Raw genomic sequence first — 21682 nt, 5'->3', positions numbered from 1 at the left:
GAACACTCTGCAGTGCGGGCTGGGCAAAGCAGACAAGGAGAGGGCAGCTTCCTGCTGCTAAGAGCGTAGGTGGGAAACCCAGACTCCTCTAGGTGGTTTTTACTTTAGAGCAAAATGCATTAAAAATTCCAGCTGGCACGTGGTAGGCAGAGACAGGTGGACTGCTCTAAGTTCAAGGCCAGCCTGGTCTACAGAGTGAGTTCCAAGACAGCCAGGGCTGCACAATAAGACCCTGTCTCAAAAGCGAAACTTAAAACTCCTCCTCCCTACCACTCCCCCCAAATTCAAATATGGGGCCAGCAAGATGGTTCTGTGAGTAGAGGCCCTGCCGCCTCAGCCTCACACTCCGACTGTGATCTCCAGACCTACACGGGGGAAGGAGAGCTGCTGCCAGTCGTCCTCTGACCTTTACGCTTACGCTGTGGCATGACAAACTAAACAAACATGTGCAAATAAAATAAACAAACCCCACTGGGGTCTGGCTCAGCGGGCAGGAGTGTTTGCTGTGCAGGAGCCCAAGTGCCAGAGCAGCAAAGCTTTCTTTTCAAACCATGATCTTTACTCAATACAAAGAGGGCCACGCACAGTCCTCACACAAACCATCTGCCAGTGTAGGCCCAGGAGGCGCATGACAGCAGTCCTGACAGTGCGTGTGGGCAGACGCACCACACAGACACACACACTCGCACATACGCACACACACACAAGCTAGTAGTTCATACACTGTTGGGGACAGACACCAGGGTTATCGGTATACTGGGCAAGAAGTCTACCAACTGGCCCAAACTTGTATATTTCCAACTGTAGCACCAAGGACAGACCCAGGCCTCCTGCACTCAGCAAACAGTCAACTGCATTTTCAGTCAGACCATGATACAGCTCTCCAGCAAGTAGAAGGAAACCCAGGAGTGCCAGACTTGGTCCTGGGAACACCAGTACAGTGGAGATTGGGAGATCTCACATGGCCTCTGCAAGAGTCCAGGAGTACCTCCACCACAGGCTAGAGTTCCCTCAGCAGCTGGTTTCTGGATTTTTCTCAGACAGCTTGTGAGGCACATGCACAAATGCTGCTGTGTACCCAGTCTTTGTATGAGGGCTGAAGGAAAAGAGGGCGAGACCTTTCCAGATGGTCTAGGTGAGGCTGACCCAACAGACACCAGCTCTGGGCAGGCTCAGCTGAAGTGGCACCCATCTCGCCTGCTCAGTGTGTGGCTGTAGGGTGGAGCCCAGGGCACGTACCACAGGTCAGGGTCGTCGGTGCTGCTCTCTATGCTGAACTGCTCGATCTCGGGGCCCACCTGAGCCACCAGTCTGGCCAGCTTCTCAGCCGTCTCCATGGTCTTTGGATCTACTATGGAACAGAAAACAGCACTGTGGCCCTGTTCACTGACTCAAGCCACCTACCCTGCACTGTGTGACTCTGGAGCCCTCTCCTTGTTCCAATTGGTCAATAGGCATCCTATGGCAGAAGCCCCAGCAGCCCCATGGACACCTGGGCTGGCTGCCAGGGGAGCAGGCACAGGGCTGCCACCCTGCTGCTGCTCACTCTCTGAGCTCAGGGCACTGCTGCAGCCAGCCAGGAGCAGAGAAGCATGGCTTGGGCATTGTGCAGGCTGTGCACATCCCACTGCAAGCTAGGTAGGAAGGAGTACTGGCACAGGAAAGGTAAGCTGGTGGTGATCAGACACGTTACATCGTCAGCCTCAAACCTTGGCAGGGGCAGAGTGATACAGAAGGCATCCCAGGAAACACCATGTGGGGCTTGGGCTGCATGGGTGCTGCATCTGTAGATTTGACCAGGCTAGGTTGAAAATACTGACAATGGTTTTGGGTACAGCTGGGGAGTCAGAGTTTGCCTAGCAGGCCTAAGGCCTGCATTCACTGGCCAGTACTGCTGAACCCAGACCAATGAAGACACTTAGAAAGCAACTGCCTCTGTCCTTACTTCGTTCTCAACCCCCCCTTAAATAATATAGGGTAAATATTTCTGCAGACTTATTATTATTATTATTGACAAGGTCTCACTTAGGTAAGGCAGCCTGGGTCCTCCTCCTGCCTCTATCTTCCAAGTGCTGAGATGACAGGTGTACCCCAGGCAGCTTCAGGTAGGAGAGGCCAGGCACAGGGACAAGGACGTAGCAGATCAGTGGTTGTATGTTCCAGCCCAGTCCCAGCTACCTACTATGTGCCAGGGCAACCAGGACTAAAGAGTGAGACCCTATCTCAAACAAAATAAGCTCTTGCAGGCCATGGTGGTACACGCCTCTAATCTCAGCACTTGAAAGCGGAGGCAGACAGACCTCTGTGAGTTCGAAGCCAGTATGGTCTACACAGTGAGGTCCAGACCTATATGGAGAAATCCTGCCTCAACTCTATTACAAACACATTCAAAAAAACAAGCAAAGCTGTGCAGATTCCCTGAAAACTGTGTCCTTTTTCAGAAGAGTTTCACCTCAGTGGACTCTGGCACATGTGAAAGACCTTACCTCAACTGCTGTCAGTGGACACACTGTCCTAACTGGACAAGCAGGACATAAGCGAAGAGACGGTTAAACCTTGCCAAGACAGGGTAGGACAATCTTTTGCATTTTCCTGCTTCTGGTAATGGTCAGATACTCTAGGCCTTAGCCAAAGTTGGTTGCCCTGACACCACTGAGAGATCCTGAGTGACTGTCCAGGCAGCCAGCTGTTTCTGTCATTTCTCGACCCTTTAGGAATCGCCTGCTTACACTTCTTACTCACCCCAGTAATGTTATTTCCTTCTTAGGTCTTTGATGAGGTTGAAGACTAGATAGGCACAGCTAATGCCCTCTCTTATCTTAGCTAGAGCGTGTTAGGTACAAGATTCAGGCTTTCCATATCTCTGTAACATGTCATTTACCCTTGGCCTGGACATTTAGTGTGTGTTTCTTGCTTAATGTTGCTCTTGCTGGTTATAGGTCTAAATTTGTGTAAGTTTTTACCTTTCTTTCTCCTGAACTATACTTGATGTCTGCTACCACTATATATAGTTTTTACATCAGGTTCAAAACCCTCTTTTTTTTTTTTTTTTTGGTTTTTCGAGACAGGGTTTCTCTGTGGCTTTGGAGGCTGTCCTGGAACTAGCTCTTGTAGACCAGGCTGGCCTCGAACTCACAGAGATCCGCCTGCCTCTGCCTCCCAAGTGCTGGGATTAAAGGCGTACGCCACCAACGCCCGGCCAAAACCCTTTTATTTAGAGAAAAATGGAAAGTGTAGTGGTATGTTGTTTTGAGGTACCGGCCTTACTTAGCATGTAGCTTCAATGTGCAGATGTGATCCCTTAGAGGGAAGAGGGGGGCCTCATTCGGTCTCTCTGGGGTGATGGTCTCAGCATCCTGCACCTCCAGGGACAGAAGGTCATGGCTGTTTACCTTCACTGTGTTGAGTGCTACCCAGGTAAGTATCTGTTACTCTTTGTCCAGGCATTCGTGGATTTCCTAAACCCGCCTTCAACAGTGGTGTGATGTAGACCCAGCAAGGCTCAGGACCATGAAGGACAGTGTGATCATGTGCCCATCTTGTCCAACTTTTTTTGTCTATTCCAGCCTGCCACCTGGCTCCCCCACTCCCACCATCCCAAGGGATGCAGATGAGCATGAGGACAGGTGGGGTGGGGTGGGCACCTACCATCAGCAGAGGGGCAGGGAGAAGAGGCCTGCAGGGCTTCCAAGTCATCCCCTATTGGCCGAGACGGGCCCAAGGCTCCAGGGCTGGGGGGCTGAGGGCGGGGTTTGGCAGGCTCTGGTAGGCAGTCCTGGGCAGCATCACTTGAGTCCCGTGGTGGGGGCTTCACCTGCAAGGAGCCTACTGCCTGGCGGCCATGGTGCCTCTGCCGAGCGCCTGAGGACAGGGATGTGTGCTGGGCAGTGGCAGCTTTCTTGGGCTTCAAGCCTCGAGGACCCTGGGAGCGAAGCAGTCGCCTGCGCTGCCATGGGAGGAGTCTGCGCTTGAGGCTGCGCACAGCTTGTGCATACAGCATGGCACGCACAGCGCACTGTGCAGGCGTTGGCCTCCGTTCCACGATGGGCCAGCTGTGGGTCAGCCGCTGTGACTCTGCCAACTTCAGCTTGTAGTACTTATACTCCAGGCTGCTCTCATCAGACAGAAACCTGTCAAGTAGACACAAGGCAGGGCACTGGGTGAGCAGCACCGTGCTCAGAAGGTGTAGCTGCGCTACCAAGTGAGGCGCTTCCTACCCTCTGCTCTCCAGGTGCCTAAGAAAATCGGGAGCTTTGATCCAGCTGGGTACTGAGGCTTATTCTTTTTTTTTTCCCCCTTGGGGGAGAGGGGGAAGGTTTATTCTTAATTCTAACACTGTGGAGGCTGAAGTAGGAGGACCGTAGAGGATTTGAGGCCATTCTCTTTTTGTTTATAGGCCTGGCTGTCCTGGAAACTCACAATGCAGACAATGCTGGCCTCAAACTCACAGAGATCTACCATCCTCTGCCTCCAGAGTGCTGGGATTAAAGGCATGCAAGAAAGAATTGGCTGGATTTCTTGACTTTGGTCAGCTCAGAGCAGGTGCTGCAGGTTCACAGTACCCTGCAGCAAGCATCCTGGCAGACAGAGGGGTGCCCTTCACATGGCTAGGTGTCAAGGGCTTCATGAGCTCTCTCTGTGCCACTGAAGCAGGTGTGGCAAGACAGAGGGGAGTCTGAGACACTTCCAGATGCACTAGGGACAGCTGAACATACCAGGCTGAGGTGGTCACCTCACTGCCTCCCTCAGGTACAGGGGTGTCAAATCTCTGCTGGATGTGAAACAACAGAAGAAATGGGAGCCTGTATCCTCCAGTTTGACCCTGGCATTTGTAGTAAAATTCTAGTAGAATCATTGTGTATCTAGGGTAAACATTAGAATGAAAGAGTTATTTTCTACAAGTACTTACACCTGGAAGAAATCATTGTAGAAAATGGTGACCCTTTTCTGTGCTCTACAGAGCAGTTTTTCTGAAGGAGTTTAACAGCCTTTGCATGACTTTGGTCACAAGACTACCCTGGCACACCTGGAGCATCTTGCATTATTGGGTACTGCAAACAGTGTACAATAAGGACTAAAATTTCAGGGGTGATGTTTTCTTTCAGAAAACATATCAGGGCTTTGATATGAGGAACTGCCATAAAATAACCTTTGTGTAATAATCAGTAAGTATACTTCTGCACAGCTGTTCGAGATTCAGTTCATCGAAATTGTTCCTCCTGTTGCCACAGAGCCTGAATTACATTCTGGAATGACTCTTTTTCTTTGATTGTCCCACACAACAAAGAACACTTGACAGGCATTTACCAGCTCATAAAACAAAAACAAAACAGCAAAAACAAACAACTGTCACAGCTGGCCTTGCCTCCACTCCCAGGTTTGCTGCTTGGGAGTCACCTGAGCCTGGGTGTAACAGAAGGAGAGGGGCCCTGCTGCTTTTGCCCTTATTAATGCAGCCCACCAGTTATGGACACAGTCCCCTTGTCTGCAGTGTTTTGAGGAAGCTGGAAACTATGTGAATTTTCCAAGGCCGAGGGAACGGCTGGCAGTGCCTTACGAGTTAAAAGTGGCGAGAGCAGCAGGAAAGAGAAGCATGATGTAGACACCATGTGCGCTTCTCAGCTGCCACCCCTGCACTAGGGAGCTAAAGCAGGACAGCCAGGGTTCAAGGCCAGCACTGGCTATACTGTAAGTCTGAGCCAGCCTTGGCGAGAGTGGGAGTCCAAAAACAAAACAAAACCCAGCTTGGGGTAGATCATGTGCCCAGCATGTGAGGCCACCATGGGTCCTATCCCAGTGTTACACCACAGAAAGACGATTTGGGCACTGTCATAAGCACTGTGTGGGGCTTGAGCAAGAATAGCTCCAAGCTGGGCAGTGGTGGCGCACCCTTTAATCCCAGCACTCAGGAGGCAGAGGCAGGCGGATCTCTGAGAGTCCGAGGCCAGCCTGGTCTACAGAGTGAGTGCCAGGATAGGCTCCAAAGCTACACAGAGAAACCCTGTCTCAAAACCTCCCCCTCTCCCCCAAAAAAAGAATGGCTCCCAAAGGCTCATAAATTTGAATGCTTAGTCAGCAGGAAGTGACACTGCCTGAGAAGAATCAGGGGGTGTGGCCTTGTTGGAGGAAGTGTGTCACTAGGGGTGAGCTTTGAGATTTCAACATCCCAAGCCAGGTCCAGTGGCTGTCCCCTCCTGCTGCCTGCTGCCATAATGACAATGAACTAAACCCCTGAAACTGTAAACCAGCTCCAATGAAATGTTTCCTTTTATAAGAGGTGACATAGTCATGGTATATCTTCACAATAACACCAAGACAGAAGTTGGTACCAGGTCAAGGGAATGGCTGTGACAGCCTGACCATGCTGCTTGTTGGTGGAACAGGGACTTGGGACTTTGGATTAGAAAAGCAACTGAATGCTTTAAGTGAGACTTAATGAGCCATGCTAATAGAAGTGTAGAAGACAGTGGTGCTGACAACAATGTCGGTTATGATGGTCAGCCCAAGAGGTTTCAGAGAAGAATATTATCGGTAAGGGGCCTATATTTTGGTGAAGAATGTGGCTGCTTTCTGCCCGTGTCAAAAAATCTGCCCGAAGCTGGGCGGTGGTGGCGCACGCCTTTAATCCCAGCACTCGGGAGGCAGAGGCAGGCGGATCTCTGTGAGTTCGAGGCTGGGCTGGACCGATAGCCTCCAAAACAATACAGAGAAACCCTGTCTTGTAAAAACCAAAATCTGCCTGAGGCTAAAATCTGAAGACTGAATTAATGACATTGGCAGAGATTTCAAGACAGCCTATTATTGACTGTGTTGTGTGGTTATTAGTGGTCACTCTTATGCAGACTTGTAATGAAAACAAGCAATCCAAGGAAGGAAAAATGCAAATTGTACAGTTTGAGGAGAAAAGGAACACCAGGAAGTTTAATGGAGCTAAGTCTTGTGCTCAAGAAGATAAAAAGTTTAAAAGAAGTGGTGACCTCAGGATAAGACCCCACCTAGCTATGTTTCCAACTTGTGAAACAGAAACAGTTCAGGGTCAATTGTAATATTGCTCACCTTTAATACCAGCACTTGGGAGGCAGAGGAGAATCCTGAGTTTGAGGCCAGCTCAGTCTACAGATTGAGTTCCAGGACAGCGACATTTAGTCAGTTAAGGAAACCAACTTATGAAAAGAAAAATTTAAACAGCAGAGGATACCTCTGAAAACAGAAAGCTAAGACCTTGGCAGCAGGCTGGAGAGATGGCTCAGAGGTTAAGAGCACTGGTTGCTCTTCCAGAGGACCTGAGTTCAGTTCCCAGCAACCACACGGTGACTCACAACCATCTATAATGAGATATGGTGCCCTCTTCTGCTGTGCAGGGATACACGTAGGCAGAACACTGTATACGTAATAAATAAATAAATCTTAAAAAAAAAAAAACCTTGGCAGTTTCAGTTACATGGTACAAGAAAGGGGTTATGGAATCTCCTCCAAGGCTAGGGAAAGCCACTGAGGCCAGACGTGTCAGGGGTGTCCCTGCATGGAGACCTAGAGAGGTCACTGAGTGACCTGTACTCAACTAGGTTAGGGGCATTAACAGCAGTTTCTATCTTAGGTTCTGGCGCTTTCTCCTCTCTTCTGTTCTGTTTGTTGAGATGGGCACCTCTCCTTCACAGTGGTTCCCCTCAAATCTTAGCTTTCTCAATCAATGCCTATTATTGATCATCCATCTAACCCTGACCTCCACCACACACACCACCACCAACAGCTTCTATCTTACCTCTAGTGGTGACCATCAGCATGCTAGGCTATGCCCAGTGTCCACATGGCAGAAGCAGTCTTCTTAGGACCGTGTCCATCCAGTGAAGTCACGCCCAGGTCTCTACACCTGGGTGACTTCTTACCAAGTGGTCTGACTTCCCTCACCAATCTAAGGCCATTGGCTTCCTCCCTGCTTAGCACTGCCTGAAGCTGGAACACCTCACCCCTATGTGATCTCTGCTCCAGCTCATTTCAGCTGTGCACCCTGCAAGCACAATGCTTCTATGTGTAAACCGAGGTGGCCACAGGCCAGCTCATAGGCAGCCAGTGTGGAGTCAACAGTATGCTCCAAACACCACTGAGCACACAGATAACAGCCAGGCTGGGACAGGAGCAACAAACAACACCAGGGAGGGCTAGACAGAGGGTCAGGAGCACTTGTTGTTATAGCAGATCCAGGATAGACTGGCTCACAACCATCCACGACTCCAATTCTCAGGACTCCACTGTGGCTTTCTGACCTTTCTGACCTTCCCAGGCTGCAGTTCTGACCTCCCAGAGCTGTGACACTGCTTTCAATTACATATGCCCTGGAGCACCTGTCTCTTTGCACCCGAGAATAGTCCAGCAGGGAAGGTGAGTAATGATCAACAGCTCTTGCAAAAAGATAGAGGCTGGAGAGATAGCTCCCAAATGGCCGTTGGAAAAAAAAAAAACTGTCTCAAACTCCACTTCCCAGGTACCTGACACCCTCTCTGGCTTTTCAGACACTTCGTGAACATGGTATACAGATATACATGTAGGCAAAACACTCATACACATAACAATTATTTCTAAGATAAGAACATGCCATTAAAAAAAGAAAAAGACAAAATAAGCATGCCTACCAGTAAGCAGGGTCCTGCAGGAGTAGTGTTCTCTCTCTGGGAGACAGCCTGCCTTGGATGACACGCATGACAAGCTGGTCAATGGTGTCCACCACCCTGTGATCTGCCCGCTGGGGGACTGCTGCAATACACAGAATGATGTTGTGAAAACAATGGACCAAAAAGGCCTGGAGACCAGGACAGTGAACTGGAGGGTAGCATAACCCCACAGCCATCAGCAACTGGAAACATCCATCACAGAACACTGGTGTTGAAGAGGGAAACCTGGCTGGAAGAGAAAATGTCTGTCTGAAAGATGTCCCGCCTCAGCTGTGAGCAATGAGTCACTCAGCTGCACAGAGCAGGGTGTGGGCTCTGGAAAGAAGCTGGTAAGCATCACCCACTACCACTGCAAACACTGCTTTAGGCCTGAGTGCTAATCCAGAAACAGATGCATGTGAAACGCAGTTAGAGGCACAGGCGCAGTTAGAAGCTGGCACCACAGCTTCTCAGGAGGTCAAGCAAGAGGACTGTCTGACCCCAAGAGTTCCAAACAGCCTAGGCAACAAACAAACAAACAAAAACCCTGGGGTCAGAGAGATGGCTCAATGACTGTGTATGCATGAGGACTCAAGTTCAAATCCCCAACACACAATTAAAAAAGCTGGGTATGACAGCGAGTGCCTGTAAGCCCAGTGCTGTGGAAAGTGGTGATTGGAGGATGTTTGGAGCTTGCTGGCCACCAACCTAATTCCAGGTTCAGTGAAAGATGCTGTCTCAAGGTAGTAAGGCGGAGAGGATAGACAGGGTACCTGATTTCTTCCTCTGGCCTGCACATACCGCACACTCATGCATATATAAACACACACACAAAACACCAAACCCTGCAAAAAATGCATCAAAATACCCCGAACGTAAAATATAAAAGCATTATTGATGGGGCTGAAGAGATGGCTTAGTTGGAGAGCGCTTCCTGCACAGCCATGAGGGTTCCCGCACCCACAGATAAGCTGAGTGTGCTCTTGGGTGAATCTAGGCTAGGCAAGGTCCCCAGAGCCTCGGCCCCGGATGCTTTTTGCTACTACTCTGTCTCTGCATGTTTGCCACTGCCATTCTTATCTGGCATCTGGCATGTGTGAAGAGTATGGGAAGATGCCCACTGCCCTTAATGCAGTATGATCATCTCTTGGAAATATCCCCATCTACTGGGCATTTTTACCTGTAAATTATTATGAAGATTCCTCTTAAGCTATACTGTTTAACTGACACACTGATTTTATACAATCACAGTGTTAAAAGGATTTTGATGATTGGGGGTTTTAAATAAATATAGGACAACAGAGGCTGCAGAGGATAAAACATAAAGAAGCATCACACAGTTAGAACACATGAGTTTCTATTGAGGAGCCGTATAGACTACAGCTTAGGTTAATGATAAGAAAAACAACTGAATGATATTCCTCAGGCTCTCTGGAGGAAGCTTTAACCAAGGCTGCTGTAAGATGGATGGATCCGGAATATACGGTATGTAATTTCTGAGAAATTGTAATTTCTTCTAATCATCTGAACAGGCTAGAAATTTTTGTGTTTTTTTTTTCTTGTTATAATTTACCCAATAAAACGAAAATGCTCAAAAAAAAAAAAAAAAGAAAAGAAAGAAAGAAAAACAATTGAGGGCCTGGAGAGACGGTTAAGAGCTCTGGCTGCTCTTCCAGAGGACCCAGGTTCAGTTCCCAGCACCCACATGGCAGTTCACAATTGCCTATAACTCCAGTCCAGGGTATCTGATGCTCTCACACAGACATACATGCAGGTAAAACACCAATGCAAATGAAATAAAAATAAGTATTAAAAAGAAAAAAAGAGCTTTCGGGCAGTGATGACCTCCCTACGAGAACATGCCTCTCGCAAAGGATCTCCTTCATCCCTCTCCAGAAGAGGAAAAGAAACACAAGAAAAAGTGCCCGGTGCAGAGCCCAATTCCTAGTTATGGATATGAAGTGCCCTAAACCTAACCCTATAAAACTTCACGGTCTTCAGCCATGCACAAACCGTGGGCTTGTGTGCTGCTGCTCCACTGTCCTCTGTCAGCCCACAGGCGGAAAAGCAAGGCTGACAGAAGGACGCCCCTTCAGGAGGAAGCAGCACTGAGAAGCACCTGAGTCAAGACCAGTGGGAGCCACCACAATAAACACATTTTGGATTGAAAGAAAGAAAGAAAGAAAGACAGACAGACAGACAGACAGACAGACAGACAGACTGACTTTAAGTCCTAGTAGCTCAGCTAGTTTAAACTCTTTCAATCTTAACACTGGGAGATGTGTTCACAGGTTTCAGAGTGCATCAAAACTGAAACAAAGCCTTAGAATGACTTCAGGTTGGATTAACATGTTTGGGTAAAAGCTTTGAGATGAAAAACCCTAGAAAACAATCCAAAGTTCACAAGGACACACAGCTGAGGGACACCCTCTTCTGGCTTCTGATCTCATATACTCATATACATGGAGACACACAGATAAAAAATTAAATCTTTCTGGGTGGGGTTGTGCACATTACTGAACCCAGCACAGAGGCTCAGGCAGGTGGTTCTCTGTAATTTTGAGATTAGCCCGCTTACACAGAAAGTTTCAGGTCAGTTGGGGCCACATAAAAGGATTTAAAAACAAAAACAAAAACAAAAAACTGCCTTTAATCGGAGGGAGGCAGAGGCAAGTGCATGTCTGAGTTCCAGGCCAGCCTGGTTTACAAAGAGAATTCTAGGACAGCCAAGGCTACACAGAGAAACAAATAACAAAAACAACAGAACAAAAAAACCAACCTAAAATGAGAGCCAAGCAGGCACTGTACCCTCAGGTCAGTGTGTCTGCTCCTGCAAGGTCTAGATCCCACCTGGGGAGGGGAGTCCAAGGCCTTAGGCCCTTCCTCCTCTACCCACAGCCCCTGGTACTTGCTACCCTTATTTCCCCTCCAGCACTAGGGAATGGGGAGGGAAATGCATTCAATCTGCTTCTGGAAGAACCTCTTCTCAGAAGGAGTCATAGCAACTCATCTGTGTTGGGACATCTGCTGCCTGGTGCAATAAGGGCTCCAGGAAGGAGAGGGCAGGGAAATGACATCCACAGGCCTAGAGGTAATGTCACAGGAGAGGAAAGATGAGTACTATGTCCTCTGGTGCCTGGGAAGGCTGAGTGTGACAGCATGCATGCTGGGATCACAGGAGGAAGGGAGAGGGAGACCAAGCAGCTCCCCATCCCTACTCTGGCCAGTGCCAGAGCTGCTGCTGACTGTGAGCCAGGTGAAAGGCACCAGCACCTCCTGGAATGACTCCGCTGGTCCTTGACACCCCTCAGTTCTCTAACCATCCCCCACCCACTGGGCACGGGATTGACCAGGGTAAGTGTCCAGTTTTCTCAGCCTTTGGTGATACGTAATAACAAGATACTTCAGAACATGGCATCCTAACCTTGATCCTATGGTGAAAGGGATCATGTATTATTACAGTGAGAGCCAGCCAGTTTTCCATCTGATTCCCAAGTGGGTCCCTTCCCAAAGAACCTTAAGGCTGCAGAGCTGGGGCTCAGTGGGCACAGCACTCATCTAGCATGCACAAACCCCTAGGTTCCATCCCCAGGACCACAGAAAGCAGGAGAAGCAGTACACTCCAACCATCTCGGCACTCAAAAGCGGAGGCAGAAAGAGAAGCTCAAGGCCAGCCTGGGCTACATGAGACTGCTTCAAAATCAAGAGTTAAAAAGAATTGGGTCCTTGAGTTCTACTCTGAGAGTTTTTTGTTTTTTGTTTGTTTTTGAGACAGGGTTTCTCTGTGGCTTTGGAGGCTGGCCTGGAACTTGCTCTTGTAGATCAGGTTGATCTCAAACTCAACCTGCCTCTGCCTCCCGAGTGCTGGGATTAAAGGCGTACGCCGCCGCCGCCACCACCTGGCTACTCTGAGCGTTTTTTAAAAAAGTGTATAAAAACCTCAAAGAGAGGGGCTAAATCGATGGCTCAGCAGTTAAGAACACATGGCACCTTCTTCTGCCTTCTACAAGTTCCTGCACACATGTATACAGTGGACACGCTCAGGCACACATGCATAGTGGACATGCTCAGGCACACATGTGTACAGTGGACACATTCAGGCATACATGTGTACAGTGGACACGCTCAGGCACACATGTATACAGTGTACACGCTCAGACACATATATAGACAAATATTAAAATATGTATGTATATATAATTACACTTTTTACATCTCAAAGAGGGTCTAGGGCAACCTCTGCTACCTTACAACAGTGAGAACTTGTGTTTGATCTCAGGTCTGATATTAAGTGTCCTGAGCAGTGATGCATGCATGCACCAGAACCAGGAAGGTAGCCAGCCTATCTAAGCCTGCCAATGAGCTTCAGATTCAGTGAGAGAGAGGCCCTGTCTCAAAGGTGGTGGATAGTCTTTTTGAACAACAACACTTGAGAGATGCTGTCTTCTAGTTTCATACATACACACATGTATCGGCACACACATATTTTTTTTTTTTTGGTTTTTCGAGACAGGGTTTCTCTGTGGCTTTGGAGGCTGTCCTGGAACTCACTTGGTAGTCCAGGCTGGTCTCGAACTCACAGAGATCCGCCTGCCTCTGCCTCCCGAGTGCTGGGATTAAAGGCGTGCGCCACCAAAGCCCGGCTACACACATATTTTTAAAAACCTCAGGACAGGCCGGGCGTTGGTGGCACACGCCTTTAATCCCAGCACTCGGGAGGCAGAGGCAGGAGGATCTCTGTGAGTTCGAGGCCAGCCTGGTCTACAAGAGCTAGTTCCAGGACAGCCTCCAAAGCCACAGAGAAACCCTGTCTCGAAAAACCAAAAAAAAAAAAAAAAAAAAAAAAAAACCTCAGGACAGGAAGATGGTTCAGTGGGCCAGGCCTGGTGACTGAAGTTCTATCCCTGGGACCCATGTGGAAGAAGAAAAGAACTGATTCCCACAAGCTGTCCTCTGATGACCTCTTAACATGTGCCCTGGCCCTTGTGTATCCCCACCCCCCCCAATAAAATACTATAACACTGGACCAGTGGTGGCACATGCCTTTAATCCCAGCACTCGGGAGGCAGAGGCAGGCGGATCTCTGTGAGTTCGAGGCCAGGCTGGACTGACAGCCTCCAAAACAATACAGAGAAACCCTGTCTCGTAAAACCAAAAAAAAAAAAAAAAAGAAAAAAGAAAACCAACCAACAAAACAAAAATCCTGTAACATTGGTAGTGATGACATTGTCTAAGAAAAAAGAACTTTTTACCTTGGTTCGCAGTGCTTGCAGCCCAGGGCTGAGATGTGGCTCTCTGCTCTCGGGGCTCTGCAGGCACAGCCCTCCTGACCTGGAGGGGATAGCCGCTGGCCGTGAGCCAGGCCTTCAGGTGGTCTATGTATTCTCTTCCAAACAAAGTGGAGTCCTCAAAGTTTGGGAAGGAAGCAGGAGATGGAGCGATGTCCTGGAGGCCCACAGCCTCTAGGATCTTCTCCTGCCTGAAGGAGGAGGCCAAGGAGAAGGTCTGGCCTAAGAGTGCCAGGGACTTCCTACACAAGGAGTTAGTGGTCTCCAGGGCCACGGCCAGGTCCAGAGGGCTAGTGAGGGTCTTCATCTTGACACTCAGCTCATAGGCATTACAGGCCATGAGCAGGGGTGTGACACCCTTCAGCAGCCTGTCTTGGAGCCGCATGATGTACTTGTCAAAGGGCTTGATGATCTCAAAGAAACAGTTTTTGGTCTTCACAGCACCTTTGTCTAAAAGCATGTTTAAAAACTCATTATCAACTCGGGGTGTTTTCAGAGCAGAGTGCTTTAAAAACTTGATAGTAAAAAAGCAGAAATCTCTGTGCTCCGGTTTTAAGGAGCATTTGAAGGAGGCCAACATCTTGGCACAGGTCTCAGTTTCCAGTTCAAAAAGAGTCTGGAAAAGTTGGGAGAACTTGAGGTCATCCTTGACGGTGTGGAACCCAGCCCACTTGATGATCTCTATGCCAAACCTTGAAAACACATCTGCTTTGTCCATGGCATCCAAGCCCAGCTTCCTTCTGGGGAAGCCAAGGGTCCTCAGGTCCAGCCCCAAGGGTGTCTTCAGAGCAGCGAACTGGATCTCATCCAGCCCTGGGTTTGTCCCGAGGGTCACATCAGGACTTGGAGTGGCTTTTTGGATTTGGTTAGTGCCCTGAGTTTTGGAAGTAATACGACCAACAACAGGCATTTTCTTTGTGGTCATACTTTTCAGTGTGATAAGCTTCCCGACACCCTTTGCTGTGAGCAGGCCCTGAGTGTCCTTTCCTAGGAGAGTGCCTTCCTGGTCACCCATGTTTAGAGACCAGCCTCTGGCCAGGACTTGCGCACTGCCTCTAGACACAGAGTCCACATCCCCATGATGGTCCAGGTCATAATCTCGACTCTCCTTCTCCAATCGCCTAGAGGAGGCCAAGTCCCCCAACACTGAAGACCCAAAACCATACTCTTGTGACCAGGAGGATTCTTGAGAAACTGAGTGGCCCAAGTCTTGCTCCCAAGAGCCACGGAGCATAAGCTTCCAGTCCCGAGAAGGAAAATGTCCCAGTTTCCGGTGGCCAAAACTCTGGTCCCGGGAGTCAGTGTGGGTTGCTTCCAGATCCCGGCCACATTCTTTGCGAAGATAGCTGTCCTCACTGATGGACTGATTGCTGGATCTGAAGGAGGGTCCCGCAAACATGTCAGCTCTCAGGCCCTCTCTCCCCAAGTTTAGTGAGTACACTCCAGGTCCACTGTCAGAGTACCTGCTGTCACCACGAACATCCTCACAGACATCTGCTCTGGCTCTTGAGCCTGTCCTTAAGAGATCTGAAATAGGTGGCCACAGACAGACAGAAGACACTTTAGAGCGTGGGCTGCAAGGGAGTGGCCTGCACACTAGCCAACACAAGTTCTTTATACCCCAAGTGTGAGGAGTATATGAGACTAGATCCCCAGAACCCACAGTAAAACCAAGCAGGTGTGGTTACCCGTAATCCCCATGCTCACGAGGTGGAAACATGGTTCTCAGCAAAAGACCCAGTTTCAATAAAGGAAGTGGACAGTGAGTGCCTGGGGAAGGCGCGCGAGCGTGCGCGCGCACACACACACACACACACACACACACACACACACACACACACACACACGCACGCACACACACACGCACACACGCATGCACTAAAGAAAATGTGTGGTGTCATCTCCAGCTAGCTCTCTACTGACCAGTGTGCACAGACCCACTGAGAACTGCAGTCAGAGTAAAAGTACCTGGAAACAGCACCTGCACCCCCCGCTGACTTTTCAGCATTCTCCCTCTGTGGCCACAAGGAGCAGTGCTGCCACAGTGCTCACAGTGCCTAGCTGCATTGGGGGAATTCGAAATGCAAGGAAGAGGTGCACATCTCCATGCTGTGCAGACACCACCACACTGTCACATTCATGGTGGGAAGCATCTTTCGAGCTTGCACCATATAGGGCTGGGGACCCCATGTCCTATAGGCACTGAGGGGCAATGACACTCACCAAGTCAGGTCTGTAAGCACCAGGCTTGTGCTTGCCCTTGTGGCCATCACCCACAGGCACACACAGCGTCAGACAGAGGCTCTCAAAGTCACCACCACCTCCACGTCACCCCACCTGCCTTCAGAGAAGGGGCTTGCTTCCATGCAGTCGGCATCTTTTGCCACACCAAGCCCACTTCAGGGTTCCACTTCCATCCCAGAAGCTTTATAGAGGCGGCCACTCTCACTGCCTCCGGGAGGACATCATGTCCCACACTGCCACTGGAGGCAGCAGCCTTGGCCCATGCCACACCCATGACAGCTGAGCAGGTGACAACTTGGCATCTGACCCCAGTGTGTAGAAAGGTCATTAACCCTGCTCTGGGGATGAGCCAGAGGCAGAGCAGGTAGGAGCAGAAGGAGCCATGCTAAGGGAGGCCATGACCGTGAGAGGAGCACCAAGCAGGACAGGAGGGGTGCACAGGTACTGTTGCAGTTGCCCACAGAAGCCATCTATGGCAGTAGCAGGCCTCAGACAGCTTGAATTTTTACACAGAATCCACAATAAAGGCCAAAAAAAAAAAAAAATCTGACAAAATGGGACCCAGGTCTGGTAGCAAATACCTGAAGACCAGCACTCAGGAGACAAGGGAGGAGGACTGAGAGAGTTCAGGGCTAGCTGGGCTACACAGTGAGCTTGAGGCAGTCTGAGACTTCGGTGGAGAGGAGCTAAGGACAAACAATAACTGAATCACAGTCCAGGACCGAGGAAGCAGAGACAGGCGGATCTCTGTGAGTTTGAGGCCAGCCTGTCTACAGAGTGAGGTCCTGGACAGCCAGGGCTACACAGAGAGACCCTGTCTCAAACAAACAAACAAACAAACAAACAAACAACCCCTCCACCCCAAAGAAAGAAAGCTGAAGCCCTCTTCTGGCACTCAGAGCACCAGCTGCCCCTCAGGTGCACACACCACACACAGACACACAAGCAGGTAATCTGAAAATAAGTATTTTAAAAGCAAAACAAAATGGAAAGTGATTAAGGAAAACACCGGTGTCAACTTTTGGTCACCACACGAAGGCCTGTGCACCCCCCACACAAACACACACAAACATAAACACATGTATCCAACCCCCCACCAAAAAAACAAGAAAAGTGTACCAAGAAGCAGGAAAATGGAAGAAAACACAAAAATCCACGCTCCTGGGGAAATGCAAGTTTCCCTCTTTAGCAAGCACTTACTGAGCACCTACTATGCACACACTAGGCTCTGCCATTACTGAAGGGAAGGAGATGGATCAGTGGAAGAGCCCTTGTTTCTGGCCCTGGGTTTCAGCCTAAGTGAAAAACACTACACACATACCCACCCGCCACCACCTCACTGCCACACACACACACTCTCTCTCTCTCTGGGGGAAGGTGGGAGCTAAGAGAGCACCCCATGGGGAGGGACACTGGCAGCGCCTGTGTTAAGGGCTGCTGGGGAGGAAGGAGTGCTTGGCACACACATGAAGGTTCACCAGCAAGAAATAAACTGAAAAAGCCCTCAGGCCCTGACTGTGGTCTTGGTGCAGTCAAGGTAGCAGAGCTAAGAGGCAGGAACAGTGGCTGCATCATACATTTCCCATACCCTGGCTTACAGAAAGAAAAATGTTCAGTATAGAGCAGAAGCCTAAAGAAAGGAAGGATGAGAGACCACACAGCTTTGTTCCAGAACCATCCAGCTCACTCTAAGGTTACTGTTTCTCCGCCAATCAATTTTTCTTTCTCTCTGTTTCTTTTGAAGCAGGGTCTCACTTAGCCTGAGCTGGCCTCCAACTCACAGGAATCCTTCTGCCTCAGGCTCCTCAGTGTGTAGCACAACACAATGCTCCAATAGGTCTTCCTGAGGAAATTAAGAAGCGATGTATGGAGGCTGGGGAGATGGTTCAATGGGTAAGAGTGCTTGCTGTGCAAGCAAGAGGCCCCAAGTTCAAGATCTTTCATCAATAAAAAGCCAGGTGTGGCCGGGCGGTGGTGGCACACGCCTTTAATCCTAGCACTCGGGAGTCAGAGGCAGGCGGATCTCTGTGAGTTCGAGGCCAGCATGGTCTACAGAGTGAGTTCCAGGACAGCCTCCAAAACAATACAGAGAAACCCTGTCTCGAAAAACCAAAAAAAAAAAAAAAAAAAAAAAAAAAAAGCCAGGCGTGGCTGTACATGACTGCAACTCCAGCACTGACAGGCAGTTATAATATGAAGACAGTCTTAAAATCTACAAAGTTTACACTACAGAACTAATCAAGCTAAAAAAAAAAAAAAACCCTTTTTGTAACAATAACAACAAATCTTAAAACGTTTTCAGTAAGTTTATTACTTTGTGTTGGGTATATCTATAGCAATCCACAAGCAGTGGTTCAGACATGACTGCAAGAACTGATTTCAGTCCCAGCCAGTCTTTTTTTTTTTTGGTTTTACGAGACAGGGTTTCTCTGTTTTGGAGGCTGTCGGTCCAGCCTGGCCTCGAACTCACAGAGATCCGCCTGCCTCTGCCTCCCGAGTGCTGGGATTAAAGGCATGCGCCACCAACGCCCGGCAGTCCCAGCCAGTCTTAAAGGGCTGCTCTTCAGTGACTCAGTGAGTAAAGGCACTTGCCACAAGCCTGGCTGAAGCTGAGTTCAAGCCCTGGAGCCCACATAGTGGCAGGAGAGTCAATTTCTGCAAGCTGTCCTCTGACCTCTGTGTGCGACTGCATACATGCACACACACAGGAGCCTTCTGTAGAGGCTGAGTGTTTGCTTTAGCATGAGTAAGGACACCCTCAAATTCTTCTTTTGTGGGAGGGTGTCCGACTGACACTCTCTGAATACTGACAACAGCACTTTCTGCACACTGATTTAGCTGGCAAGTAGGCCACAAGAAAATGTGATCTGCTCCTGACAAATCCATCAGAGGGGCTCGGCTGGCGTCCTCCTGCGAATCTTACCTTGAGCTTTGAGCTGGAGAGCTTCACCGACAGCCTCAGAATCCCCATACCGTTTACATTTCTCCTGTAATACTGTGTCCAAAGAGTCCTGTACCATCCGCCTTGCTGCCATGTTTCCCTCTCCTACAGTGAGAGAAGCCACACTAATCAAGACAGATTGCCCCAGGGTAAAAACCACTACCAAAACCAAGGTAATGGAAATGGAAGAATAACCTAGAAAAAGGTATTTGACTTCAGTTTGGAGAAGGGCTTCCCAGAATTCGCTTCACAGAGAGAACACTCTGGACAAGTGAATGCTATTCTCACAAGCTAGCTAGCAATTGTACAGTCTGAGCTGGTCTCAGTGGAAGAGCTCTTTTGCTTCTTTCAACAACACACCAAAAAGCTGCATCCTTCCAGCACAGACCTGAGACATTACAGGGGCTGGGTGTGGTGCTGCAGGCAGTGATGCCAGCACTCAGGAAGCTGAGACAACGGGATTTCCAGTTCCGGCTCAACCAAGACTACAGGATGAGAACCCAGAGATGGCTCAGTAGTTAAGTGTTTGCTGCTCTTGAAAAGAACCTGGGGGGCTGAAGAGATGGCTCGAAGGTTAAGCTGACTGCTCTTCTAGAGGTCCTGAGTTCAATTCCCAGCAACCACAGGGTGGCTCACAACCATCTATCATGAGATCTGGTGCCCTCTTCTGGTATGTAGGCACACATGCAGACAGAACACTGTATATGTAATAAAATTAAAAAAAAAAAAAAAAAAGAACCTGAAAGCCAGGTGTTAGTGGTGCACACCTTTAATCCCAGTACTCGGGAGGCAGGGCAGGTGGATCTCTGTGAGTTCGAGGCCTGCCTGGTCTACAGATCGAGTTCCAGGACAGCCTCCAAAACAATACAGAGAAACCCTGTCTCAAAAAACAAAACAAAACAAAAACAACAACAAAAGATCCCGACTTCAGTTCCCAGCACCTACATCGGGCAGCTAACAACGACATACAACTCCAGTTCCAGGGGATCCGACCACCTCTTTTGGCTTCCAATGGTACCTGCACCTACCCACCTGTCCCTACCCAGCCCTATAAATAAAATCCTTAAAGGGGTGTGGCTCCAATGACCTGAGTGCAATCTGGCACCTGACAAATTGTCTCCCAATTTCTACCCATGTGCTCTGGCAAACATGTACCCAGAAATACGCAAAATTAAGACAAAAGCGGGGTACGAGGACACATGTGCCTTAGTCTCAGTGCTGAGGAAGAGGATCCCTGGAGTCGGAGGCCAGCCAAACTAGCCAATCCATAACCAGACATCAATTTCTGCCACTCTCCAAGATAGGGCCTGGTGGTATGCACATATAGCCACTGCTATTTAGGGGGCTGAGCAGCACTTAAAGCCTGTTCCAGGCCAGCCTACACTATACAGCAAAACCCATGTTTGTGTGTGCATGGTTTTGGTTTTTCTGCTACTACATGAGAGTAGTCCGTGCCGGCACAGCACTGAACTGTGATCCTCCTGCCTCTGCCTCAAAGTGCTAGGATTCCTGGTGTGCACTGCTATGGAGACCCTGTCCTTTTGCTTTTACTTATTTATTTTTTACTGTTTTTTTGGTGGCCTCAAACTTAGCATGTAGACTAGGCTGGCATCGAAAATGCAGCGCTCCCCTTGTCTCTGCCTCCCGAGCACTGGAAGCACAGGTGTGAACCGTCACACTCAGTTTGCCTGTTTTAGAAACGGAAGAAAGAAAAGGACATTGGGAGAAAAAGCAGACTTGAAGCGAAGCAACAAAGGTCAGGCACCTTGGTCTTGAACCTGGCCAACTGGGCACTCACTGGGCACGAGGGCACACTCTGCAGGGAAAAAGGCAGGCGGCATGTCTATCGGCGACAGCCTGCCTCCTGACACGTCCCACCTTGAGAGACAGACCTGCCTTCTGTCATTTCTATAACCATCACCCAGTTTCCCACGCCTCAGGAAGCCGAGAGGGCGGCCCTTCTCTCGGTCGCTGAAGAAGGGCAGGGTGTCCGGGTCGGGCGGCCCTGAGCTCTAGCCAGGGTCCTAACCTGCCTGCACCTCCGCTCTCGGGGCTGCAGGGCCCCCAGCGCAGCGGGCCTGACGCGCAGCCCGCCCGGCCGGCCGTGAGCTCGAGCGGAATGAGCGGACGCGAGCCCGGGCCGAGGAACGCGCTCGCCCCGGGCCACCCGCGGTCCTCCCCGCCCCGGGGCCCGCCCTCCCTGGTCGCCGGGGCCCAGGCCTCACCCCGAGCGGTGCCGCCCCCGCCGCCGCCTCAGGCTCCTTACCCGCCACCTCGCGAGGCGGGGAGATGCAAATGAGCCAACGGTTTCCGCAGCGCTGAGCTGCGCAGGCGCAGGCCGCCGCCTCGCCTTGGTGCGCAAGCGCCGGCTGCCACCGCCTAGACCCTCATACGCAGGCGTCGCCGGCAGCCATCTTGGCTCTCTCGCGCAGGCGCGCTGCTCGCTTCTCGGGGCGTGTTCGGCCGAGGTGGAAACTCTGTCTTTTGAGGGGAAGCGACAACTGGAAGAAGCGCGGAAAAGACCGCGAGGGCTCCAGAGACACGCGGGCTCTGTGGCTCCC

General features: G+C 50.0%; 1 protein-coding gene across 5 annotated transcripts in view; it reads right to left on the bottom strand.

Moving 5' to 3' along the window:
- Sugp2 (SURP and G-patch domain containing 2) overlaps positions 1 to 21536 on the bottom strand; it is a 28473-nt gene extending 6937 nt beyond the window's left edge. The window contains exons 1-6 of one of the 5 annotated variants that reach the window (XR_002381427.2): positions 21388 to 21536; positions 19104 to 19226; positions 13901 to 15463; positions 8631 to 8751; positions 3649 to 4130; positions 1240 to 1351 (exon numbers count right to left, since the gene is read on the bottom strand). Coding sequence is in view for 1 of the 5 variants with exons in the window: in XM_040742049.1 (XP_040597983.1) it covers positions 1240 to 1351; positions 3649 to 4130; positions 8631 to 8751; positions 13901 to 15463; positions 19104 to 19226; positions 20887 to 20962 (2477 nt within the window). In the remaining 4 variants the exon portion in view is untranslated. Of the gene's footprint in view, positions 1 to 1239; positions 1352 to 3648; positions 4131 to 8630; positions 8752 to 13900; positions 15464 to 19103; positions 19227 to 20886; positions 21234 to 21346 lie in introns of those variants that run through there. The other 4 variants (XR_001197485.3, XR_005875965.1, XR_005875964.1 and 1 more) reach the window with 4 other exon arrangements.
- Between the last annotated feature and the right edge of the window lie 146 nt (positions 21537 to 21682).

The sequence above is a fragment of the Mesocricetus auratus genome, unplaced genomic scaffold, assembly GCF_017639785.1.
Source record: "Mesocricetus auratus isolate SY011 unplaced genomic scaffold, BCM_Maur_2.0 Super-Scaffold_6731, whole genome shotgun sequence".
Lineage (NCBI taxonomy): Eukaryota > Metazoa > Chordata > Mammalia > Rodentia > Cricetidae > Mesocricetus > Mesocricetus auratus.
Note: the sequence above shows the minus strand (reverse complement) of the source record. Positions and strands in the feature narration are given on the sequence as shown.